At 62.2% G+C, this 23,755-nt stretch overlaps 2 protein-coding genes across 3 annotated transcripts in view; one reads left to right on the plus strand and one right to left on the minus strand.

Annotated features, from left to right (window-relative positions):
* The window catches only part of PTPN7 (protein tyrosine phosphatase non-receptor type 7), a 39,031-nt gene extending 36,378 nt beyond the window's left edge, over window positions 1-2,653 (minus strand). Inside the window, exon 1 of the mRNA XM_055144619.1 lies at window positions 2,574-2,653. The gene's annotated coding sequence lies outside the window, so the exon portion shown is untranslated. The remainder of the gene's footprint in view (window positions 1-2,573) is intronic.
* LGR6 (leucine rich repeat containing G protein-coupled receptor 6) overlaps window positions 2,367-23,755 on the plus strand; it is a 122,077-nt gene continuing 100,688 nt past the window's right edge. For both annotated transcript variants that reach the window (XM_055144615.1, XM_055144616.1), the window contains exon 1: window positions 2,367-2,575. In XM_055144615.1, the coding sequence (XP_055000590.1) occupies window positions 2,367-2,575 (209 nt within the window). The remainder of the gene's footprint in view (window positions 2,576-23,755) is intronic.

The following is a 23,755-nucleotide window of genomic DNA, read 5'->3' on the forward strand; positions in this document are numbered from 1 at the left end:
TGAACACAGAGCCAGGAGTACACCCTGAGCACAGCCAAGTGTGTTCACCTCCAAACGAAGATTTCTACAAAGATGAGAATAGAGTTTCCCTGTGGCCCATTGGCTGTGTCTCCCAGCACACAGACGTTGCTTTAAGGAGGATATATGCACCCCTCTGTTCATTGCCGCCCAAATGTCCAACGGCAGATGGACGATCAAGAAGTGATGGCAGGGCTGGAGCGATAGCACAGCGGGTAGAGCGTTTGCCTTGCACACAGCCGACCCAGGTTCAATTCCCAGCATCCCATATGGTCCCCTAGCACCGCCAGCGGTAATTCCTGAGTGCAGAGCCAGGAGTGACCCCTGTGCATCGCTGGGTGTGACCCCTGTGCATCGCTGGGTGTGACCCAAAAAGAAAAAAGAAAAGGATGGTATAGGTACGGAGTAGAATACTACTCAGCTGTAAGAAAAGATGAAACCCTGCAGCTTGCGGCCGTGTGGCAGGGAATGCATCTTGTTCAGGGAAATGCGTCAGAGGAAGGAGGACGGGTGCGGCATGGCCCCACTCACCTGTGGCACACAGACATGCAAGGGAGCAGCCCGTATCGACAGTGCCAACCCCTTGGTGCTGGTTGGCAAACCTGACATTACCAAGCGGTGCTGGGGGGGGTGGGCAGAGAAGGATGAGGTGGACTAGAGGGGTCAGAGACAGAGGTGGACAGTTCCATGGGCACTTTGATGGTGATGAAAAGTAGCAACTTTGTAATCCAAACTGTCAGTGTCACCTAAACTATAACCCCCCGTCCCAGGGAAATACCCAACAACCTTAGAAAGCAGACCCCAAAACTTTCCCAAAGCTTGAACCCAATAATGACCCCCCAAGTCAGGGACTCAGCTTAGCGTCCCAAGGCCACCACGGGGGGCTGCTGCAGCAGTCACCCTGGGTTCAGCCACGGCTCCCCCAAGGTCCCTCACGTAGGAACTCTGGGAAGTGGACAGGGCTGGAATCAAAGTTGTGTGTGTGTGTGTGTGTGTGTGTGTGTGTGTGTGAGTGAGGCGGGAAGCGCAGGCCCCCAAGACCACATGGGCTCTCATTTGTGGATCTTTCTAGAAATGGTAGCCAGGTTGACCTCTGGCCACGGTCGGGACATTGAGGGCTGTGGCCCCTGCTGCAGATCAGGGGGTTTTCGGAGCCAGCGAGGTGCTCCTCCATCCCTGGGGGTCCAGGACAGTTAGCATCAGAAGCGGCGGACCAGAAGGGAGGTGGGCGGGAAGCAGCCAGGCTGCCTGCGGGGTCTTCTGACTCCGTGGTTCCTCTCGGCCGGCCCTGGGAGAGGACGGAAGGAGACACAGACTGCTGGCTCTGCCCTGGGGTGCGGCTGGGCCGGGAGAGGCTAGAGAACGCAGAGCTGCGAGCAGGCCAGCCGAGGGGCCAGCAGGGCCTGGTGTGAGGGAGCCGGGGCTGGACACCAGCCCGAGCCACCTGCCGCCCGCGCCGGGAGGGACCGCGGGACCGAGACCAGCACTGACCTGCAGGTGGCGCTCGTCGGCTGGCTTTCAGGCCGCGGGGCCAGCGGCGCAGTCCCGGACGCACGCAGCAGGCGCGACAGGCCCGGGTCAGGATCAAGGTGATCCCCCCAGTGCCCCCCAATATCCCCTGCTTAGGATTGAATGAGGCTGCAGCGACGTTCTCTCGGGGGGTGGCACCCTGCTACTTGGTGGCCACGCACGCTCGCCACTGCGAAGGCACTGCATTGCCCACCCACCCAGTGTCCCCGTGCACTCTGCAACAGAACTCCCGGGACAGCCCCTCACTCCCGTCCCTCACCCCCCACCCCCAATGGGAGTGAGGAGCCCCCCGCCCGGAGCTCCAGCCCTGGGCTCCCGCCATCCGTGGTGTGACCTTGATCAAGCCCATCCCGTCTTCCCGTGGAAAACGTGGGAAATGGATGGGGTGGGGTCCCCGGAGGACAGGGTGCACAGAGGGTCTCCGCCCGACCCGGGACCGTCCCCAGGGTTAAGGGCCGTGAGCCCCCCAGCCCGGGCGCTGAGCGTCGGCTGCAAGCAAGTACAGGTTCTAGGTGCCCTTGGGGTTCCTTGGCTTTCTCTTTTTTTTTTTTTTCCTTCCCTGGATGAAGTTCCTGCCAGCTCGGGAGGCAGGAGGGAAGCCGGAGCCGCATAGAAAGTTTCCTTGACTCCTCCTCCGCGGTGTCTCCCTCCCTTGCCAAGCCCAGCCCGTGAAACCGAATCGCGGAGATCGCTCCACAATGCCTGGCCCTCGCTGACGCGCGGCCGCTCCCGCCGCCGCCGCCCCGCACAGCCCCGGGGCCGGTGTCCTCGGACGGCGCCCCCGCCCCGCCGCAGGTGCCCCCGCCGCGCCCGCCGCGATGCCCCGCGCGCCCCGGCTCTGCGCGCTCTGGCTGTGCGCCGCGCTCTGCGCCGCCGCCGCCGGCGCCCCCCAACCCGGCGCGCCGCCGCCCGCCGCCTGCCCCGGCCCCTGCCACTGCCAGCGGGACGGTCTCCTGCTGGCGGCCGACTGCTCCGAGCTAGGGCTGACCGCCGTGCCCAGCGACCTGCACCCCCTGACGGCTTACCTGTGAGTACGCGCCGCGCCAGCCGCTCGCCACCTGCCCCCCGCGCGCCCCGGCTGCCGCGTCGTCGGGGAGGGCTCGGTCCCTTTCCCGGGGGCCCACGGGGGCTGGGGGGACCAGAGGGTCTGCGAAGCGAAGACCAGATGAGTAACAGCTATCCCCGTTTGAGTCCGGGGGGCTTGTGGGCAGCACGGGGAGCACAGGCGGGGTCTCCGCGCCCCGCTCCTGCCCGCCTCCTGCCGCGGAGCCTGGTGAAGCCAGCCCAGGACTGGGCCGAGGCCAAGCGACCGGGTTAGAGGAGCAGCGGGAAGCGCGGGACGCAAGACCGGCAGCCGAGCTGCGGCGCCGGGCGGGGTGTCTTTGGTGCGTGTGTCGCGCGGACGGACGGGGAGACGCGCCTTTCCCATTCTTTCCTCCCGGACACGGAGCCTGCCAGCACCTCACCGAGGTTCCCCTGCGCGCCCTGAACCTCCCTGAAGTCGGGTCCCCAGCAGCCTCATGGGCTACACTCATTTGTGGGCAGGTGCGCGGCTGCAAACCATGCCGCGTTTTTCAGTCTGAGTTGGGGTGAGAGAAAGGGGACCCTGTGACCTCCCCACATCCTCTCTGAACTGTGGGGCTGAGGATCTTAGACCCTCAAGAACTCCTATCCTGCAGAACCCCTGACTCCCAGTTGCGTGCAAGGAAGTTGGTGGGGGCTGAGGTCATCTGCCCACAGGGTGTCCCCCAGAAACTTTTGACATGCTCTAAGCTGTCCAGCTCAGCACCGTCCTCAGAGAGGGAGCCCACTGGTTTGTCTGGGAGAGTCCAGGCACCGAGGTGGAAGTGGGGTGAACTCAGCCCTTCCCAAAGGGGGCGCCCCCTGACTTGAGGCACTGGCTGGGGCACAGGGCCCCCCCCCCGTATTCCAGGAGGACCAGTGGGCAAACCTGGGGGTTGGGCTGAGCACTATGAACTGAGCTGTGGGAGGCTGTAGGGGTCCCTTGGGCTCCGGGAACCCCATCACCCGGCCGCTACCTCAGCTGCACCCAGGGCAGCTTATTTGTAGCTATTTCCTATAAAGGGATCAGGACGCTGTTTCGGGTGTGGTGGGGTCACTTTGCTGAGACACTTGGAAGTGGTGTCTGTGGCGCTTTGCTCTGGGGGAGCAGGAGATGGGGTTTCTCCTGGTTTGAGGGGCAAGAGAAGATGGGGTCTTCCGGAGGCTCCTATAGGGCCAAACTTGTCTGCCAGCATGTCTCTTCCTAGAGGAAGCTTCTGGAAGGACGTGGTGGAGGAGGAGAACCATGCTTGTCTATAGCCCAGGACCCCCACCATCTCAGCTGGGGTGCCCACTGCCTGCCACCTCACCTGCAGCTGGGACACTGCCTTTGGCTTGAGGGGGTGGCATTTTCTGAGCCGGTCTTGCACCCCTGGGGGTAATGGGGAAGCCCGGATTGTCTGCACCTGTGAGAGTGGGGGGGGGTGGATCTGGTCCAGATGGTCATCCAGCGGGAGCGGGGAGAGTGGTATCCCAGAGTGGACCCTGGCACGGTGTCCCCCGGGTGTGTAGGAGATGATTGGAGGGCAGTAGTTTGGAAAGGGGCCTTTACACTGCCCACTCAGCAGGGAGGACCCCCCCCCTTTGTGGGCAGGTGCAGGAAGTGCCCGGCTTGGCCCCCTGCACACCCCAGCACCCATGTAGCAGGGCTGCAGCGATGGCAGAACCAGCTCGCCTCTGGGGGGCATCCCCAGCCATCGCTCCTTCCTCGCTCTGAACCCCTCGAGGCCTCCTGCCCTGGTGGCTGGGAGAAGAGGGAGGCACCTCATGGAGGCTGACGGGGACTGTGCCTCCTGGGGTGGGGGCCTCTGGGAGAGGAGCCCGGAGCAGGTGGATCGATGGCCGGTGGGCCCTGGGGCCTGCACCAGGAACCCTGGGGGCTGTGTGAGGGAGCGGTGGACTCCAGTCAGAGGCGAAGGGAAAGACGGAGCCGTCTGTGGGCGCCGCAGGCAGCAGAGAGCGCCTCTGGGCGGGGAGGCTCAGGAAGCACAGGGGTGCAGAGACTTAGAGCTGCCCGTGACCCCCTCTCCCTTCCAAAGAGTGGCACCCCTCAGCTGCACAGCTCACTGGTGTCTCCAGCCTGGACAGACGCCTCCTCCCCCTGGTCTCTGTCCTGCGGGCCCGTGGAACCGCACTGTGATCGGGATGCTCCCTCCAGCGACACCTGTTCTGGGGCCTGTCTGGGAGATGAGCCGCTGGTCCTGGGCTGGGTCGGGGTGGGCTGGCCAGAGGGGAGGCCCCTCTCTAGCCCATCCCAGGCCCACATAGGGCAGTGCAGAGAACACCCAGATGCTCTCTGAGCAGGAGACCCGGGAGTGCCTCCAAGGCCCGCGGAGTGGTCGGGCGCAGACAGGGCTGCAGGCTGTCTCACGGGCTCTCAGGTGGGTGCTGCGCTCTGGCCCCGTCTCTGCCACCTGGGCTGAGGGCCGGCCACCCTCCTGGTCTGTGCCCAGTCAGGCCACACACCCCGATGTAAAGCAGGAGGACCACTGCGTGTGTGAGAGTGTGCGCGAATGTGTGAGTGAATGTGTGTGTGAGCATGTGGATGTGTATGTGTATATGGGTGTGTAGTGTTATGCGAATGTGTGTAAACATGTGGCACATGTATGAGTGTGTGCAAATGTGTACATAAGTATATGGATGTATGTATGAATGTCTGAGTGAGTCTGTGTTTGTGTGTGTGACTATGTGTAGGTTTGGGAATGTGTGTATGTATATGAGTATGTGTGTGTAGCTGTGTGTGTCTGTATGTGAGTGCTTGGGTGAATGTGAGTTTGTGTGTGTGTTTGGCTATGTGAGTGTGGTGTGCATGAGGTGAGTGTTTGTGTGAATGTGTGAGTAAGTGTATGAGTGTGTGAGTGTATGCATGAGTGTATGGGTTTGTGTGAGTGTATGAATGTGTGAGTGTGTTTGTGTGTGAGTGTGTGTGTTTGTGTGTGTGTGTTATGTGAGTGTGTGTTTGTGTGAATGTGTGAGTTTGTGTGAGTTTGTGAGTATGTATATAAGCGTGTTTGTGAGTGTGAGTATGTATGTGAGTTTGTATGAGTGTGTGAGTGTGTATATAAGTGTGTTTATGAGTGTGAGTGTGTGAGTGTGTTTGTTTGTGTGGGAGGTGGTAGTGCTGTAGAGGCGGGCCACAGAAGGCTGACGAGGCCGACCATTGGCCACAAGGGCAGGATTCACAGTGATCGATCAACGGTGTGGGTCAGCTCTGTGTGTTTTCATTTCCCCTCCTGGACTTGAGGGCAGCTGAGCGCACTGACTGAGGCCACGTTTGTGAAGGGCTTGGGGCAGTGTCTGACCCATGGGCAGCACCCAGTCTTGTAAGCCAGTGCTGTGAGTTGGGTGACCAATGCCAAGGAATATTAGTCAGGGAAGTCTTCCTGGAGGAGGAAGTCCCGGAGGTAGCAGAGGGAAGAGAGGCAGAGCACTATTCTCTGAAAAGGGTACAAGTGAGAGCATGCATGTGTACTTGTGTTTGTGCATGGGTACCTATCTGTGTGTGTGCATGCATGTGCAAGTGTGCATGCATGTGCAAGCATATGTGGGTGTGTGCATGTACGGGCTCATTTGTGTGCATGCATGCATGTATGTGTGTGGGAGGGTATGTGCATGTATGTGTGTGTGTGTTTGGGTGCATGTGTGATGCACAGTGCTTGGGAGCAGCACTGAGGCCTGATGGGGGTGGAGGCAGGTAGGGAACCGCAGACCCAGTCCCTTTGGTGCTCTCCGGGCAGTGCTCCACGTGAGGGGGAGAGGTGCGGGCAGTGGGGCGGCTCCTGCGGGCTGCCCCCCAGCCTGTCTGGCCGGGCCCTGGGGAGGGTGCGACAGGCCCCTGTGCTGCTTCTCGTTGCTCCCAGGAACCCCCTTTCCGGGAGGCCCTAGCACGGCCCCAGCCTACTGCACGCGTGGGTGACCCCGCCGCCCGTGCTCGGCTGCTGGGCTTGCTGACCCTCCACCTGCACACGTGAGTGTGAGCCGCAGGAGTAGGGGAGGCTGGGGCAGGGCCGGGGGAGCCCCAGGGGCCACTTGGCTGTGACCAGGGTGGGACCTCGGCAGCTGGGCCAAGGGCGGAGGGGGTGATTCTAGGAAACGGCCCGCTCTGCTCGGTGCCAGCCTTCCTCCCCAGGGCCGCCCGGGGGCGCGGGCCCATCAGAGGGCAGAGCAGGGGGGTCGCCCGCGAGGCTGAGCGTGTGGGGAGCCAACACCCCAGTTCAAAGGGAAGGCAGGAAACAGCCGCGGGCAAGAGAAAAAGGGAACTCTGGTTCTGACAGCAGCGGGCAGGGGCGCGGCAGGGCGGGGCGGCTGGCGGGGGAGAAGAAAGGCTGGCTCGGGGCACAGTTGGCCCCCCGCCCGCTCCGCTCCACACCCCCCCGCCCGCCTCCCCATTCCACGGCTCGCAACCTTGATGGCCCCACGGTGCCGCCACAGCCCCTTCCCTTCCCGTGCTGGAGGCGGGCCCACCGCGGAGGGCGCAGGGCCCTGAGACCCCCAGGTCTCTCCTCCTCCCGCCAGGCCTCTGCAGCTGCTTCCCTGCCCAGGCTCCTCCTCCGGACACGCGGGCTCTGCAGGGTCCACGCGGCATGAGCAGGGTCCACCCAGGATGCTGGGGGGAGCCCCGGGACAAAGGGACCAAGCTGGAGTCTGCCCTGTGCACCTGCACTCAACAGCACCGGCGCTGTCCCTGGGCCCGGCCAGGAGGGAAGGGCTGCTGGTGACAGGGTGGGCTGCCGGGCCCTGCTGGACACACCCCTCCCTCCCTCCCTTCTTCCTTCCTCTCCCTCCCTTCCTCCCTCCCTCCCTCCCTCCCTCCCTCCCTCCCTCCCTCCCACTCTCCCTCCCTCCCTTCTTCCTTCTTCTCCCTCCCTCCCTTCTTCCTTCTTCTCCCTCCCTCCCTCCCTTCTTCCTTCTTCTCCCTCCCTCCCTCCCTCCCTTCTTCCTTCTTCTCCCTCCCTCCTCCCTCCCACTCTCCCTCCCTCCCTTCTTCCTTCTTCTCCCTCCCTCCCTTCCTCCCTCCCTCCCTCCCTTCTTCCTTCTTCTCCCTCCCTCCCTCCCTCCCTCCCTTCTTCCTTCTTCTCCCTCCCTCCCTCCCTCCTTCCTTCCCCTACCCTCTCTCCTTCCTCTCCCTCTCTCCCTTCCTCCCTCCCTCCTTCCTTCCCCTACCCTCCCTCCCTTCTCCTTCCTCTCCCTCCCTCCCTCTTTCCCCTCCCTCCCTCCCTCTTTCCTCTTCCTCCCTCCCTTTTTCCTCCCTCCCTCCTTTCTTCCCACTCTCCCTCCCTTCCATCCTCCTTCCTTCCTTCCTTCCTTCCTTCCTTCCTTCCTTCCTTCCTTCCTTCCTTCCTTCCTTCCTTCCTTCCTTCCTCCCTCCCTCCCTCCCTCCCTCCCCCCCTCCCTCCCTCCCTCCCTCCCTCCCTCCCTCCCTCCCTCCCTCCTTCCTTCCTTCCTTCCTTCCTTCCTTCCTTCCTTCCTTCCTTCCTTCCTTCCTTCCTTCCTTCCTTCCTTCCTTCCGAGAAATGGACCTTTCAGGGTCTGCCCCTGGACCCTGGAGGGTGCCAGGAAGTAGCTGGGGCCTCGGGAGCTGGCTGCTCCCCTAACCCGAGACTGCGTGAGTGAACCTGTGGGCTCGGGCAGGGCTGTCTGAGCCCCTTTCTCTGCTGGACGGAGTCTGAGCCGGAGTAGCCAGGCCGAGCAGGCAGGGTGCAGGTGTGCCCTGCTTGTGCTGGTGGGCTGAGGAGGACCCCCCGGAGTGCACCCTGGCCCAGGGCAGGCCTCAGGATGTCCACTCAAGCCTCTGGGAGAGGGCCTCGGGCAAGGTGGGCCTGGCGGGGCCTGGACCCCTGGGCAAGGTCCGAGAGGTGTGAGGGTCCCAGCCTCCGTCTCCATGGGACTCAGCAGCTTCCCTGAGCCCCACTCGTGAACTCACTGACTCAGGCGCAAGCGCTGCGGGGGTCCCTTTGCGTTGGCGCTCCTGAGGGGTGGACCCCAGGCCCTCGTGCCAACTCGGGCCCCCTCCTGCCCTTCATACGTGGGCAGACAGGTCTCAGGAAGAGGAAAATACCAGAGAGGCCAAACTTGGGCGGCGAGCAGAGTTATTTTGGAAACAGCTAAAGGACATGGGGCGGGGGGAGAACTCAGGGTTGGCACAGCGCCCCCCGGAGCCGTGCCAGGGCAGGCCTCAGGGTTGGCAGCGGGCAGGTGGGGGCTGGGGCGCTGCTCTGCAGCCTGGCCTCTCCCGGTGTCCCCCCAGCAGCCCCCACTCCACTCCACTCCGCAGTGCCTGAGGGGGCTGCACGCTCCCCCGCCCCCGGGCCCTGGGGGCTCCCCTTTCTGAGGTGGGGGGGAGACCCGGGAATGCCGCCCCGGCCGCGGGCATCGCTCTGCACACGGGCAGCTCCGGGGTCCCTGTCTCTGCAGCCTCTAGAGGGTCCCCTTTGCGCTGTCCCCTCAATACTGTAGGGAAACTGAGGCCTGCAGGGACGGTCTCCCCAGTGCACCCTGCCACCCGCACACCCGCTGCCTGGGGGCGCCGGGGGTCCCGAGCTCTGCCAGCCTGGGCTGGGGCCAGGGCAAGGCCTGCCCAAAAGCAGCGCTCTCCGGTTTGCTGTGTGTCTGCAGGGAAACTAGCGTCCCCCCGCCCCCCCAGCCCTACCAGGTGTCCCCACTGTCCTTGTGGGGGACCCCCAGTTGGGGGCGCTGGGGCCCTGTGATGCCCTGAGTGTGGGTCAGGACAGTGGTCCCAGGAGCTGCCACACGCAGGCACGCCAGCAGGGAGGCAAGGGCAGACTGGCTAAGGGAAGGGGGTTCCGGGGGTCCCACGGGTGCCCAGAGCGGGGCCTGTGCTTCCACCTCAGCACTCAGAGCGGCAGCTGGGGAAAGTCAGCCCCGTGCAGGGCGCTGAGGAGACCCCCCCTTGGCCGGAGCGGGGTGGGGGTTCAAGTCAATGCCAGCACCTGCTAGCTGGGGGTCGGTGGGGGGTGTAGCCCTCTGCCTTCACGTCCAGGGCACCCGCAGCCCCACGCCAGGAGTGTCGAAAGACCTTTGTGATTGGGTACCAGGCTTGGCAGGGAGCAAGTGCTGGGCACGTGGGCCATCGCCCCCCTCCCCATGCCAGTGCTCCCTTGGGCACGGTGCTCAGAAGGGAAACTAAGGCAGGCAGAGAGGTGCTGCGTGTGGCCGAAAGCCCTGCCAGCCGGGGCTGTGGGGAGGGAGACCAGAGAGTGCCCCCGACACCCTTCACCAGCCCCTCTCTCTCCTTGCCACTGTCCCTTTGTCCTTGGGGGCGCCCCCGGTGGGGGCCATGGAGGCGGGAAGCTGAGCCCCCAGACCCAACTGCACCAGGGTCAGGATGTGGAGGTGAGCCCCGGGCTCAGAGCCAAGGCATCGGAGGGCGGACGGGAGATGACGCTGGCATCCTTACCTGTCACTCCCAGCGTGGGGTGCGCCCCTGGGTGGGTTGTCAGCTTACCTGTCCCCAGACCTTGGCTCCTGGGAAACAAGCCAGACGCAGCCACACAGTGGGCAGGTGCTGGGCCGCTCCCGCAGGAAGGACGTGCCCCAGGCAGACCCGGTCCCCTCGGGGTCTCTGGGGTCTCTGGCCTCTCCCGGGGCTGAGGGGTGGGGGGGAGAGTGTGTCCAAGCCCTAGCTGCCTTCTGTGCTCCGTGGGGACTCTGCAAGGTCAGCGGCCCCCTGCTTGGCAGCGCTGCCCAGCCCCCTTCTCCAGCGCCCGCATGCTCCAGTGCCCCCACTCGGAGGCAGACGCCAGCTGCCGAGTGCGCACGGCCGTCCCCTCAGCCCCCCTCAGCCACGCATCCACTCATCTGGCAGGCGTGCGCCCCGCATGCTGTCTGGGGGTCCCTGTGCCGAAGGCTCCAGTGCCTCTACCTGGTGAGGCAGAAACCCCCTTGTCACCCCCTCTTCCCGGGGACGGGGAGCACCGAGTCGGGGGAGACTCTTTCCTGTGCCCCGGGGGCCCAGAGGGGCCATCCAGCGGGTCTGCAATGACTGTGGCTCCTGGGCGAGAGGCCGGGGAGGAGCACCGGGCACCGTGGGGCTCAGCGGGCCTGACCGGTGCCTCCCCCCGCCGGGGCCAGCTGTCTGCAGCCCGAGGCTGACGGGTCGCAGGGGGCCCCGGTCGCCCCCGTGCAGGCCTGTCCGCTCACAGCTCTGCTGGGCCAACATTAGGCAGGTTGCTCGTGGCTGTGTCCGGGCAGGCCGGCTGCCCCCGCCCAGTGCTCCAAGGGTGCAAGAGCAGCGACTCTGCAGAGTGACCGGGGCAGGGCAGGGACTGTGCCTCCCCCTTCAGACTATATCATGGCTTCTCTTCACACACACACACACACACACATGCACGCACACACATGCATACACACAGGATCAGACCCAGGACTCCATGTTCGCACACACTCAGATACACCCTGGCACACAGGCTCACACACACTCATAACCCCACCCCACTCACACACGCACATGCTCACACACTCACAACACTCTCTTATGTACACACTCTCACAACTCAACACTCACATACTCTCTGCACTCACACAATCTTTTATACACACAATCACTCAGACACTCTCATACACACTGGCTCATACACTCACACACTCACACACACTCTCATATAGTCATACAACACACACTCTCATACACATATTCATACGCTCACACACTTTCACACACTTACACACTCACGGCTCAACACACACTCCACACTCACACATGCACTCTTATAAACACACTCACACACTCATACACTCATACAAACACGTGCTCTTACACTCACACACTCTTACATACACACTCATAAACAACAAACACACTCATGCACTCACACACTCATGCTCACACATTCATACACTCTCATATACTCACATGTGCACACTCATACACTCACACACCCACACTCACACTCTCACACACTAACATACACACTCACACTCTCATACATTTTACACTCACACACATATGCTCATACACATACTCTCACACACTCACACTTGTTCACACACACATGCTCTCTCACACACACACACACACTCTCATACACATGCACATTCTCTCCCCCTCACCCGTAAGAGTCCCCTCTCCCGGTTTGTACCCATAGGGGTCCCTCTGGAAGGGCCCGAGGGGGCGGTCCCCCAGCTCTGGATCTGGGGCACCAGGACTGGGGTGTCTGCGGCTGGGAGGTGGATCGAGTGTCTGGGGACCGTGTGAGTCGGGCAGGGAGGGCCGTAAGCTAATCCCTGCCTTTGTGGCCCACGGTGCCCACAGCAGCCGGTCAGGCTGGGGGACTAGGGAGGGAGGGGACTATTGTCTGGCACAAAAGGGAGAGCAACGGGAGTGGCCGGCTGGGCTTCCCTCCCAGGCCTGGAGGCCCCCCCGGGAGCACCGGGAGCCATCTGACGTCCTGGGCCAGCCGGGACCCCTACAGGCTGGGCCTGAGCTGGGCTGGCAGTCCTCCCGACGTCTGTTCAGCGGCCCCAGGCCCTTAGCTGGGGCAACTGCTCTGAAATTCTGCGGTGCCGTCTGGGGGCCCCACAGTGATGCCCGCGGCCCCTGAGTGCTGGGCTCCGCCTGGGCCCCTGCGTGAGAAGCAGACGGGCCTTGTCATTGATTCACATGGCAGCACGCGCCCCACCACCCGAATGTTCCCGGCTCTCCTCTGTTCCAGGCCCATGATGGGAGGGGTCTCTTCTGGGGGTGCCTGGACAGGAGAGGCCACCTGCCCCATGCACCCGAGCTGGCTTGGGCGCAAGGGGCGCTGGGCATTGCTCGTCTGGGGACACTCTGTGGCCAGGACATTGGGTGCAGCCCCTCCTGGGTATCAGTACCTCTGCACAGGCCTCCGTGACAGGCAAGGGGGCCTGTCAGTGTCCTGGGCTCTTACTGGGGCACTTGGTAATCAAGTATGTGAGTTCTGGAAGTCTCTAGCCGGGTTTGCCTCCCGGTGCTGCCTTGGCTATGCCTCAGTTTCCCCCTGTGATCTCCTCCTCCTGAGATGCTTCCACCCTGCTTCCCACCGCAGGTTTTGGTTGCCCCGGGGCGAGAGAGCCCCGGTTACAGAGGGGCTGCGTGTCCAGAGGAGGGGTGGGGGCCCACAGGGCCCTTCCTCCACCCTGAACCCCAGTAGCTTGAGGTTCTTTGTTGAAGGAAGGAAACGGGGTGCCGGGCTCCCCCTCACAGTCACTGTCGTGGCCCTATTGAGCACCGTTGGACAAGCCTCTGAGCCCTCGGGGCGTCTGTCCTGGGAGTGGGGAGGCCGATGTAGAAAGTGGGTGTGGGAGGCCCAGGGAGGGGTGCAGTCGGGGTCCTCCTGTATCTCCAGGGCTGCCCCTGCTCACCCCATTGACCACGTGCAGCCTGAGGAAAGGATGTTTTCTTTGGAGCCATGTGGCGTCTCATACTCTACTCCATTGACGTACCAAGAGTAGCACGCAACATTTGATTGGGGTTAGTGGCATCTGGTTGACGCCTCACCCGTGCGTGAGCAAAACCAACATTTCTGCTGGGTTGCCTAACGGAGGCTTCTTGTACCCACTGCCCCGGCTCTCCGGCATGCAAAAGGGGGTGCTCAGAGCAGGCGCCAGGCGTCACTGTGCCAAACCCTGCCCCAAAGCTCCTCCTCGAAGACCTTAGGCCATCAGCTGGGCATCACCAGCTCGCCCCGAACTGCTCTGCACGTGGTTTGTAGGTGGGTGACGTACCCCGGATTAGACCCCGGTGCAGCAGGGCCCACGACCCCACTGCGATATGGTGTGAGGGTGTGGTTCAGAAAAGGCTGCAGATTTAGGAGAGCATTAGGGCAGACCCCTCAGTGCTGCTGTGGGGCTCCTGTGTGCACTGACCCCCACTGGGTCCCACTCCCAGGGACTTGTCTGTTCCCCAAACCAGAGACACCCCCAGGAACGCAGGACCCTGGCCACCAACACCGCCCCCCCCCCCCATACCCTCAGTGCTGGCATCAGCCCTTTGCCCATTGGTGTTTAAAAGGCCTGGAGGGATAAGTGAGTGAATGAATAAACAAGTGGGCGAGTGAAGAATGAGTGAGTGGGTGAATTAACGAGTGGGTGAGTGCAGAGTGAGTGAATGGATAAATAAACACGTGGATGAGTGAAGAACGAGTGAGTGGATGAATTAACAAGTGGATGTGTGAAGAGTGAGTGGACAGATGAATAAACACATGGCAGGGACACCCGTGGACGTGTGGGCTGGAGGCTGTGGACCCGAGAGGGAGGCAGACGGGGTGGGGTGCTGCCCTCCACTGCAGCGGAGGCACTGACCTGGCTCAGGGCTGCCGGGGTGCAGCCCTGCCCCGGGGCAGGGGTGAGTTGGGAGCCAGCCATGCTGAGAGCCTGGACCCTGTGGTCAGCCCGCCCGCCTCGGCTTCATTTGCATGAGATATCTGCTTTATAAACCCACTCAGAAGCACTCGTCTTTCCTATTCATCTCCTCTATTATTATCATTTTTTTTTGAAAAAGAAACCTTCTTTTGAAATTTCCATCCAGTTTCCAACAAGCTAAGATGATCAAAGGAATGTGTCTGCCCCAGGCTTGCCCGTGGTACCAGTAATGGGACATAGTTTTCTGGAATCTTCCACAGGCTGCCTGGCACTGGCTCAAGCTCTGAAGGGCCAACAAGGGTAATTCTGGTGTCAGAGGTGCAGAGAGAATGCAGGTGGGTGGGTGGAAAGGGGGCGGGCCATTGGATTTAGGAGGGAGCCAAAGGCAGGTGGGGTCCCTAAGGAGTGAAGGCACCCCACTGGGGATTCCTGGGGGGGAGGGAGCTGGGATATGTGGGGCACTAAGGTCTTGGCCATGTGAGTCTCAGCAAGTGTCTCCTGAGGACCTACTGTGTGCCAGAGCCTGTGCAAGGGCCTGGGGGAGGGAGACGATGAGCGGGATACAAGTCCCACTGAGAAATAGAAACCCCGTTTCTGGTCCCTCAGGGAAGGACACAGGCCAGGTGCTGCGAGTCTGCAGGGGAAGGAGAGCCGGAGGTTCACAGCGGACTTTCACAGTGAATCTATATTTCCCCCAGGATGGGAGGGATGGAGCCACACCTGGCACTGCTCGGGGCTTACTTCCAGCTCTGTGCTCAGGGATCGTTCCTGGAGAGGCCCGGAGTGCTGGGAGTCTATGTGCTGGGGTTGAACCTGGGTCAGCCGTAAGGCGAGTGCTGTACCCACTCTACTATCACTCCAGCTCGAGTCTTGGAATTTTTTCAGCTTTTATTTTATGTAAAATAGTTTTATTTGGAAAAATGTAAGGAGGCTGGGGGTAGGTGGGAGAGAGAGAGAGAATGAGAGAGAGAGAAAGGGCAAGAGAGAGCAAGAAAGAGAGTGAGAGAGTGAGGGAGCGGGAGAGTGAGTGTGAGTGGGACAGAGCGAGAGAGCAAGAGTGAGAGAGCGGGAGAGCAGGAGAGAGAGAGAGTGAGAGAGCGAGAGAGCGGGAGAGTGCGGGAGGGAGCAGGGTGTAACGGGGCAGCAGCGTGCACCCCACTTTGCCATGGTGGTTTTCTGGGTGAGTCTCCCCAGACTGCCCCACTGCCCACTTGGGGCTTTCCACGAGGGTGCGGCCGAAGGGAAGAGCCTGGACTTTGGATGGTCCTGTTCATCATCTCCACGCGGCCTTTTGTCCTTCTTGGAGCTGTAAAGCTGACTTTCTTTGTTCTTTTTGTGTGTGCCACCCCCAGCAGTGCTCAGGGCTCTGTGCTCAGGGACCCTGGTGGGCTCAGGAGACAGAGGGGGTGCTGTCTTCAGGGCAAATGCCCCCCATCCCCGCTGCACCAGGGCTGCAGCCCCTCGAGCAGGCCTTTGAAGTGTCATATGCGTCACAGAACAGAGCAGCCCTCCTGAGCCAGAGCTTGAGAACTTTCCTGAGCTGAGTTTGTGCTGTGCCTGGCTTGACCCTGGCTTGTGCCGTGCCGTCAGCCAACAGACGGGGGGAGGACAGTCCTGTAGCGTGGCCAGGCCGCCCTGTGCCCCAGCCCCTGAGCCTCAGAGGTGACTTTCAACAACAGAGCATGTGACCTGCAGGTCTATTCCCCAGGTGCTTGCTGCATACTCTGCACCTCCCTGGGCATGGTGTGCAATGAGTTTTGCACATGCATTGTACACGTGTTCTATACATGTTCTGCACTATACCTGTTCTCTGTGTGCCCTGCATGTTCTGCACGTGTCCGCACAGGTTCTGTGTATTCTGTGCATGCTCTCTGTGTATTCCACATGTTTTTGTGTGTACAATGTGTTCTATATGTGTTCTGCACATGATCTCTATGTTCTCCACCTGTACTTCATGTGCCCCGTGCATGGTCTCTGTGTTCTGCAATGTTTGGTGTGTGTTACACACATGTTATGTGTTCCTCAATGTTCTATACATGTTTTACATGTATTTTGCATATATTCTCTGTGTTATGCACATTCTGTATGTAACATTCTGCCACATGTGTTCTTCATGTTTTTCATGTGCTATAATCTGTGCATACCATGTACATGATTCTCACTCTTCTGTACTATTCACCATGTGTTCTGCATATTTTTGGCATGTGTTTTGCACATGTTCTGGTGTGTTCTACACATGTCTGGTGCATGTTCTCCAAGCGTCCCATGTGTGTTCTATAGCATTTTGTGTATTCTGAATATTCTCTGTGTGCTCTGCAGTGTCCTGTGTGTGTTCTGCATGTATTCTGTGTATGTTCTGCACGTGTTCTGTGTATGTCTTGAGTGTGTTCTGTGTATGTTCTGAGTGTGTTCTGCATGTGTTCTGTGTATGTTCTGGATGTGTTCTGCATGTGTTTTGTGCATGTTTTGTGTATTCTGTGTGTGTTCTGTGTGTGTTCTGCATGCATACTGCACTTGAGCTGAGGGAAGAGGATTGTGTGTCCTTCAAGACTCTCGAGGACTCCCCCTGTAGTTAGTGTTGGCTGACACTTGCCCATGAGGGTTGTAGTGTCCACTCTGGGGGAGCACCCCGAGGGGAGCCTCTGGTCCTGGGGCCACGCCCCTCCCATTGGCGTGTCCCAGATGCACTGCTCTGAGCAGGTGTGCCCTGTCCTTGGGTGAGTCTCTGCTGCTGTCCCACGAGGCTGCTGGGTCCTGCAGCTCTGGGGAGAGGTGCGGGGGGAGGGGCTTCCTGGGCGGGGTGCGGATGGCGTCCCTGGAGCTGAGGCCCAGGAGAGCAGGGTCGGGGGTCGTGGGGGAGCCACAGAGGGTGACCACAGCAGGATAGGACACCCTCTGACTGTCCCTGCTCACCACACGCCTCCTGTCCCCTGAGGAGCGTAGCACACTGGGGGCCAGGGGCCCTGACTTTGTGCTCCCAAGCTCTGGGGGCCAGGCGCCAGGACGCCATCGTCTGGGAGAGCCCCGCGTGCCTCGAGGTGGCTGCTGGCGTCCTTGGCTTGTGGCCACATCACTCAGATCTCTGGCTCCACCCCGGGCCCAGCCCGCTCGGTGTGTCTCGGTTTGCCCCTCCTGGCGGCTCTTGTCATTGGCTTTAGAGCCCCCCTGGGTGACCCAGGGTGAGGTCCTCACCTGCGGACCCTCCACATCTGTGAAGGGTCCTTCTCCAAAGGACGGCCACAGAACAGCCCCGCGGGACTCGGGCAGATAGGCCGGTGGCACAGCCTTCCCGCGCGCCCTGACTCGTCCCCGGCCTGCTTTCCCTCTCCCAAGCCCCTCAGAGGGCCGAGCCTGCCCGCCGACTCTTCCTGGAGCTCTTCCCTGACTGCCTCTGGGCCCGCCGCGCTCTCGTCCACACGGGCGAGGCTCTGTCCAGCGTGAGGGGCCTGAGTCCCTCCTCGCACTGCGGCTCTCAGGGCAGGGCCGTCTCCTCTCCACTGTCCCCCACGCAGGGCGGGCGCACACAGCCCCTGCCCCGCTCAGCCGAGCCCTGCGCTCACGGGGGCGAGGACAAAGGCATCTTCCCCACGGCGGCCAGCCCAGGGCACCAGGCCCGCTGTAGCCCAGTGGCCAGTCGCCTGCTGCCCCGAGGGAACCCAGCTCGTGCCTGGTCCCGGGCGGGGCAGTCCTGGTTACACACGCCAGCCGAGGCAGGGAGGAGCGTGGGGGCAGGGGAAGGAGCCCAGCCCTTTGCCTTCCCTTGGAGAAGGCCAGGGCGAGGAATGCCTCTGGCTGGGGGACCCTGGCCAGAGATCAGAAGATCAAAGGCTGAGCAGATGAGCGGGAGGCAGGTGGCACTTGCCGGCACCCGAGGGAGCACAGCTGCTGCCTCCCAAGGATACAGCTGACCCAGGACGCCCTCCCGGCCCGCCTCCCCTCCCCGCTCGCTCCTCACCTCACCTCACGGCCCCTGCAGGGCGGGTGCCCAGCCCATGGGCTCTCCCAGGGGGTTCTCCTGCCCCGTCCACAGGGAAAAGTACTGGGTAACGTTTCACAGACGCAGAGACGGAGGCCAAGAGCGGAGAAGTGCCCTGCTCAGGTGGGGCCGGCGTGGGGGACATTGCGGGGCACTGGGGCAGCCGGACTGCAGCACCCACAGGGGTCACACGGGGGAACCTCACAGGCTCAGTAACCTGGCCAGAGGCTGGGCACACGGGGACTTTCTGCAACCCCCAGCCCCCAATCCAGGGGTAGGGGAGAATGTTGTGACACCTTCTTGGGAGGGTGGCTGAGAGACTGGATGGTCTCCAGTGAGGGAGGAATCAGTGTGTGTGTGTGTGTGTGTGTGTGTGTGTGTGTATGTGTGTGTATGTGTGTGTATATGTGTATGTGCGTATGTGTGCACACGTATGTATGTGTGTGCATGTGTGTGTGCACGTGCGTGTGTGTGCATGTGTGCACGTGCGCGCGCATGTGTGTGCATGTGTGTGCGTGTGTGCATGTGTGTGTGCGCGTGCGCGCGTGTGTGTGCATGTGTGTGCGTGTGTGCATGTGTGTGTGTGTGCGCGTGCGCGCGTGTGTGTGCATGTGTGTGTGTGTGTGTGTGTGTGTGTGTGTGTGTGTGTGTTGGGTGGGGGTTGAGGGGGCAGCCTCAACCCGGGCCTGACTGCATTTAGTGTGGCAGGTGGGGGTGGGTGGGTGAGTGGGGTGCCCAGGTGGGCTTGGCGGAGGGGAGTGGCGCCCCAGCATGTTTCTCTCTTCTGAGGCAGGGCAGGCTCGGGGCAGAATAGAGGGCGGGGCTGGCGGGGCGGCTCCTAATCCCACCATTGTTCCCAGCTGCCCCACTTCCGACCCTGTCAGCCAGGGCGCAGGCCCCCCACGGAGACCCCGCCCGCGGGGGGGGGGTGGGGGGCGCCCACCCATCCCCCAGCACCCACACACCTTCCTCTGCTCACACAGGGGCTTGCAGGGCCGAGGCACGCGCTGGGCCCCGCCACCCGTACCCGCGTGACCCGCTGCAAAGTCATTTGATATTTCCGAGTCTGGATTCTCCGTTTCATGTGGGAGCCAGTCCTGCTTCTCTCCCTGGCCCGCTGGAAGCTTGCACTGGCAGGAGAAAGACGCGGGCGGGGAAGGGGACCCGAGACGGCGGCGTGGCTGCTGTCTGGGACGGCAGGATGCCTCCTTTTGTGGCTCCTCATCTGTGAAGTGGGTTGATCCTGGGCCCGGTGTCTACCTCCCTGCTGGGAGCTCTTAGGGGCGGTCCTGACCTCTCCCCCTGGGAACAGAAGCCAAGACAGGGTCTGTTTCCACGTGGGTGCGGGGGTGCCCTGGCTGCAGGGGCGGGGCGGGGTGCTGAGAGGAGAGGCCGGGTGGATGGGGGCCCCAGAATGGAGGGCCCTTCCTCTGCTTCCCTCCCCTGCGCACACCTGCCTCTTTATCCGGGGAAATAAAGGAAATAAAGGCCGGGTAGGCCCGTCAGCTATACAAACAGGCGCCTCCCGCTCCGAGCCTGGGCTCTTCCACTTGTGGGGGACCCTCCGCTCCCCCCATCCCAGGCCCAGGAGAAACGCTCATTTCTCCCGGCTGGAGGGTCTGCTCGGAAGGGAGGCGCCCCCTCGGGAAGGGCTGCCGGCTGGCGGGGCAGACCCTCCCCAAGGCGGGCCCACGCATGCGCAGCCCGGAGGGGCAGGAGGTGCGTGCCAGGATCCAGGCAGGGCGGGCGGAGGGGGTCCTTTCGGGGCTGCGGCTGCCACTTGGGGTGTGCCGCCGGCTGCGGGGCTCCTTCCGGGCTCCCCCGCCCCCTCTCAGTGCCTCTGACCAGGGCCCACCTGAGGCGTGTCCCCCCTGTCACGTGTCCCCCCTGTCATTACTCCGTGGAAAAAGGACCTGGAGCCGTGGCCTGTTTGTGGCAAGGACAGGTCGTGGGGGGCCCTGAGGAGCACCCACAGGCTTGTCCAGCCACGTGATGACCAGCTTGTGACCGGGATGGCCTGGCTGGAGCAGAGTGGAGGGGCCTCAAGGACTTGTCCGTGAACCAAGGCACACAGCGCCCGTTGTCCACACTCCTGCCATTGCTCCCTTGACGAGGCGCCTAGGGGAGCCCGGGAGTGAGCCCAGGCCTGGGCGTCGGGGCTGCCCAGTGACTGTGGCCTTAGGGACAGGCCCGGTGACGAGGGCGCATTTCCCAGGGGGAGGCTGGGGCGCGGCTGGGCCTTCACAGGAGCCAGGCATTGGCTCTGCCCTTTCTTTACCAGTGAGGAAACTGAGGCTGGGCACAGGGAGGAGACTTGCCCCGTCCAGAGGCATCAGCACAGAGCAGGGGACACGGTGGGCGTGTGGGTCACCAGCCCCGCGGGCCAACGAGCCTAGAGGTGCAGCTGGGTGCCGAGGCCCAGAATTTTAAATCCAGTCTCATTTTTGTTCTGATTTTGCTTTTGTTCGGGGGCCACACCCGGCAGTGCTCCGGGCTTACTCCTGGCTCTGTACTCGGGAGCAAGGGACTGACCCCAGTTAGCTGAGTGCAAGGGTTGCCTTATCACTGTTGTCTTATCACTCCGGCCCCAATTTTGACTTCCGGTTGATCTTGGTTTGCTCTTTGGGGAGACCACACCGAGTGGTGCTCGGGGGTTACTCTGGCTTCTGTGTTTGGGGGGTCACTCGAGCTCAGCGACGGCGTGTCTCTGGGGATCAGACTCCAGGGCCAGAGCCAGGCTCAGGCCTCTGAGCTCTCTCCTGCCCAGTTTCCGTTCGAAGGAGCTGGAGCAGTCCCATGGGTGCGTGGCTGGTCCGTGGGGCAGGGGCTGCGCCGATTGAGCAGGGGGAGGGAAAGGGGCTCGTGGCTCCCAGAGGCTTTGCCCGAGAACTGCGGGCCTCTTTTTGCCCGCGCGCTGCTGGCTGACTGGGCCCCTTTAACGCCTGTGCCTGTGGGTGGCATGACTTGGCAAGGAGGACAGAGCCGGGGGAGAAGTCCCACGCATTGCACAACCCCGCGCCACGCTCCACTCGGAGAGCAGTCGCCTGGCCCCAGGCATGGCAGAGTGCCCACACGCACGGCTCCCGGCTGCCTGGCCCCCACTCTGCCAGGGGTCGTGCCGTGGAGGCGGGCTGGTCCTTCACACCTGACTTGCGGGGGCGCACCTGGCTGGGATTTTTTTTGGGGGGGGTCTTTCCATAGACCCAGCCACACCCCAGCTTGCCCTCAGCACAGCTAAAGATGTTCTCTCTGCCTGGCTGGGCCCAGCGCCCGGAGGGCGGAGGTCAGGGTCGCTGGCGTGCTCTGCCATCTCATCCCCCCTCTCGGCACCCAGGGAGAGCAGGAGGGCTGCCGGAAGTCGGATCCTGCTGTTCCCACCTCCCCGCCGACTTTCTCCCGGAGAGACTGAGCACGTGGACATGCCTGCTTGCTCCCGGGGGCAGTCCCGGCTCTGGGGCTGCTGACGCAAGACTTCTCTTTCGGGGGGCGGGGGGCACCGCTGATGTGCTCAGTGGTTACTCCTGGCCGTGAGAGGGGAGCCCTATGAGATGCCAGGGCTCAGCCCTGGTGTTGACAGAGGACTTCTTTACCACCACCCCCTTCTTTCCCTCACCTGGTTTGGAGGACTGGTCCCCCCGAATGGGGGAGGCACCTCTGGCCTGCCTTCACCCCAGTTCAGCCTCATCTACACTAGCCCTACCCTTGCTTAGCAAATGTGTGTGTGTGTGTGCGTGTGCGTGTGTGCATGTGTGTGTGTGTGCGTGTGTGTGTGTGTGTACGTGTGTGTGCATGTGTGTGTGCGTGTGTGTGTGCGTGTGTGTGTGCATGTGTGTGTGCGTGTGTGTGTGCGTGTGTGTGTGTGTGCATGTGTGCATGTGTGTGTGCGTGTGTGTGTGTGTGCGTGTGTGTGTGTGTGTGTTCAGTGGGGGCTTCCTCTGGTCTCACAAAGAGCCCCTCATCCCCAAATGTGGCAGATCTACCTCCTCCACCTCCCCTTATTCATCACAGGCCCCCAACACTCCAGGCAAGCGGGGAACCGTTCTTGTCACCCACGAGGACACAAAGAAAGGGGAGTGAAGCCGGCCCCCCCTTGCTGAGAAAACCGTGTCTGGACGCAAAGCCCCGGGGACCCGACCGAGTGCTGTGCTGTGTTGAGGCCAGGCGCTGCGCCCTGTGCAAATCCTTGGCCCTGTTTGGAGAGTCGTGCCAATGGCAAGGATCTGAGACCTCCGTGAAGGGGTGCTACCGGGGATCGGGGGCTGGAGGAGGGGGCTAAGGGGACCCAGGAGCAGTGGAGGTGGGCAGAGTAACCCCCTGGGCCTGGGAGGTGGGACTCCAGTGCTTGCTCTGTTCCGAGTCCCTTTGGGTGGCCTAAGGGCAGGTGGAGAAGAAAGTGCGTCCCTTTAGGGGTGCTTGGAGACACATGGGGGCGTCTACTGGGAGGTTGGGCTACACCCGATGAGCAGGGTCAAGGGTGCCAGGTCCCTCCTGCTCGTCGCCCAGGACTCTCTGTCTGCAGTGCTCGGATGGGGGCCTCTGCACTGCATGGGGGCCAGCAGCCTTCTAATGGGGACCGTGCTCCCTCGGAACTGCCCACGGCCCGGCCCCCGCCTGGCTGCCCAGGGTGCCCTGCCCACCTCGCCGTGCCCGCGCCCTGCTCCAGCCTCCAGCACCCTCCTCTGCTAACGGTTCAGACAAGGCCTTTGGGGCCAAGGCAGCCTGGCCATTTTGCCAACTGCAGAGCAGAGGACATCTGTGGCTTTTTTGGTTGTTGTTTCGTGAGCAAACGATCCTCCCCCGGCGGCACTGTTGACTGTCCCAGGGCACAGGCCCTGGGATTCGACCCGTGCCCACCCCAGTGCCCAGCCCCACAGCAGGCCAGGAGGCCAGAACTTCCTAGGGACTGTGCCACGGACCTCACGCGCCCACCTTCTCTGTCCTCTCTCTCCACTCATCCATCCCTTTCCAGTGAGATTTCCTGTGCCCAGAAGGCCCCCGGGCAGCAGAGAAGCCCCTGCAGGCTCCCTCCTTGCAGGTCTGTGTTCCCTCAGGGGACAGGGCAGCCCGGCCCCGGCCAGAGAGGCAGTCCCGGATGAGGCACCTTGGTGCCCTGTCACCGTCGATGCCGCAGGGAGTTTTCGGTTGGGGGTGTTTATTCCCTCTGCCTCCCCTTCCCTGTTGTGGTCACGGCGCTGCGGGCTGTGGTCCTCGCTCGGGCTCCTCCGGGGCTCACACGGGGCTCGCCACAGCCCACACTTCCTGGCTGAGGCACTGGCACGCTCTTCTCGTTGTGCTTCATTGCCAGGGACGGGGTGTGGAGGGGCGTCTTGCCTCTTCTTGTGGTGCTTGCACCCACCTGTCAATGATGCAGCCCGAGACGGCAGATGGCAGAGCTGGCAGGATCGTCCTGGGCACCATATATGGGGTGCCGGGAATTTGAACCCATGACCATATGTTTTCAAGGCATGCACCTTCGACCCCCCCCACCCCCCCCATTCCGGCTCTTCCTCTGGGCCTGGAGGGATTTTGGAGAGAGAGGACTCAGTCTTACTTTTCCTCAAGGATATCAAGTGAGGAGGGCCGGAAGCAGCTCTCTTAGATTGGCACCACCTGGCAACCGCACCAATCTTGCCAGAAGTGAGCCCTTAGCGCAGCCAGAAGCACAGGAGGCCCGGTCACGGGAACCGGGTCCGGGCAGGTGCTCCGCCGCTCTGTGTCTGTGAAGATGTCCGTCGTGTGGGGGTCATTATCTACTAATCACTCAGATTCAGTTCGAGGAGATAACATTAGCACGGAGCTGTGTTCACTGAGCCCCGGGATTGTTTGGCA

Source organism: Sorex araneus, chromosome 7 (assembly GCF_027595985.1).
Source record: "Sorex araneus isolate mSorAra2 chromosome 7, mSorAra2.pri, whole genome shotgun sequence".
Taxonomy (NCBI): Eukaryota; Metazoa; Chordata; class Mammalia; order Eulipotyphla; family Soricidae; genus Sorex; species Sorex araneus.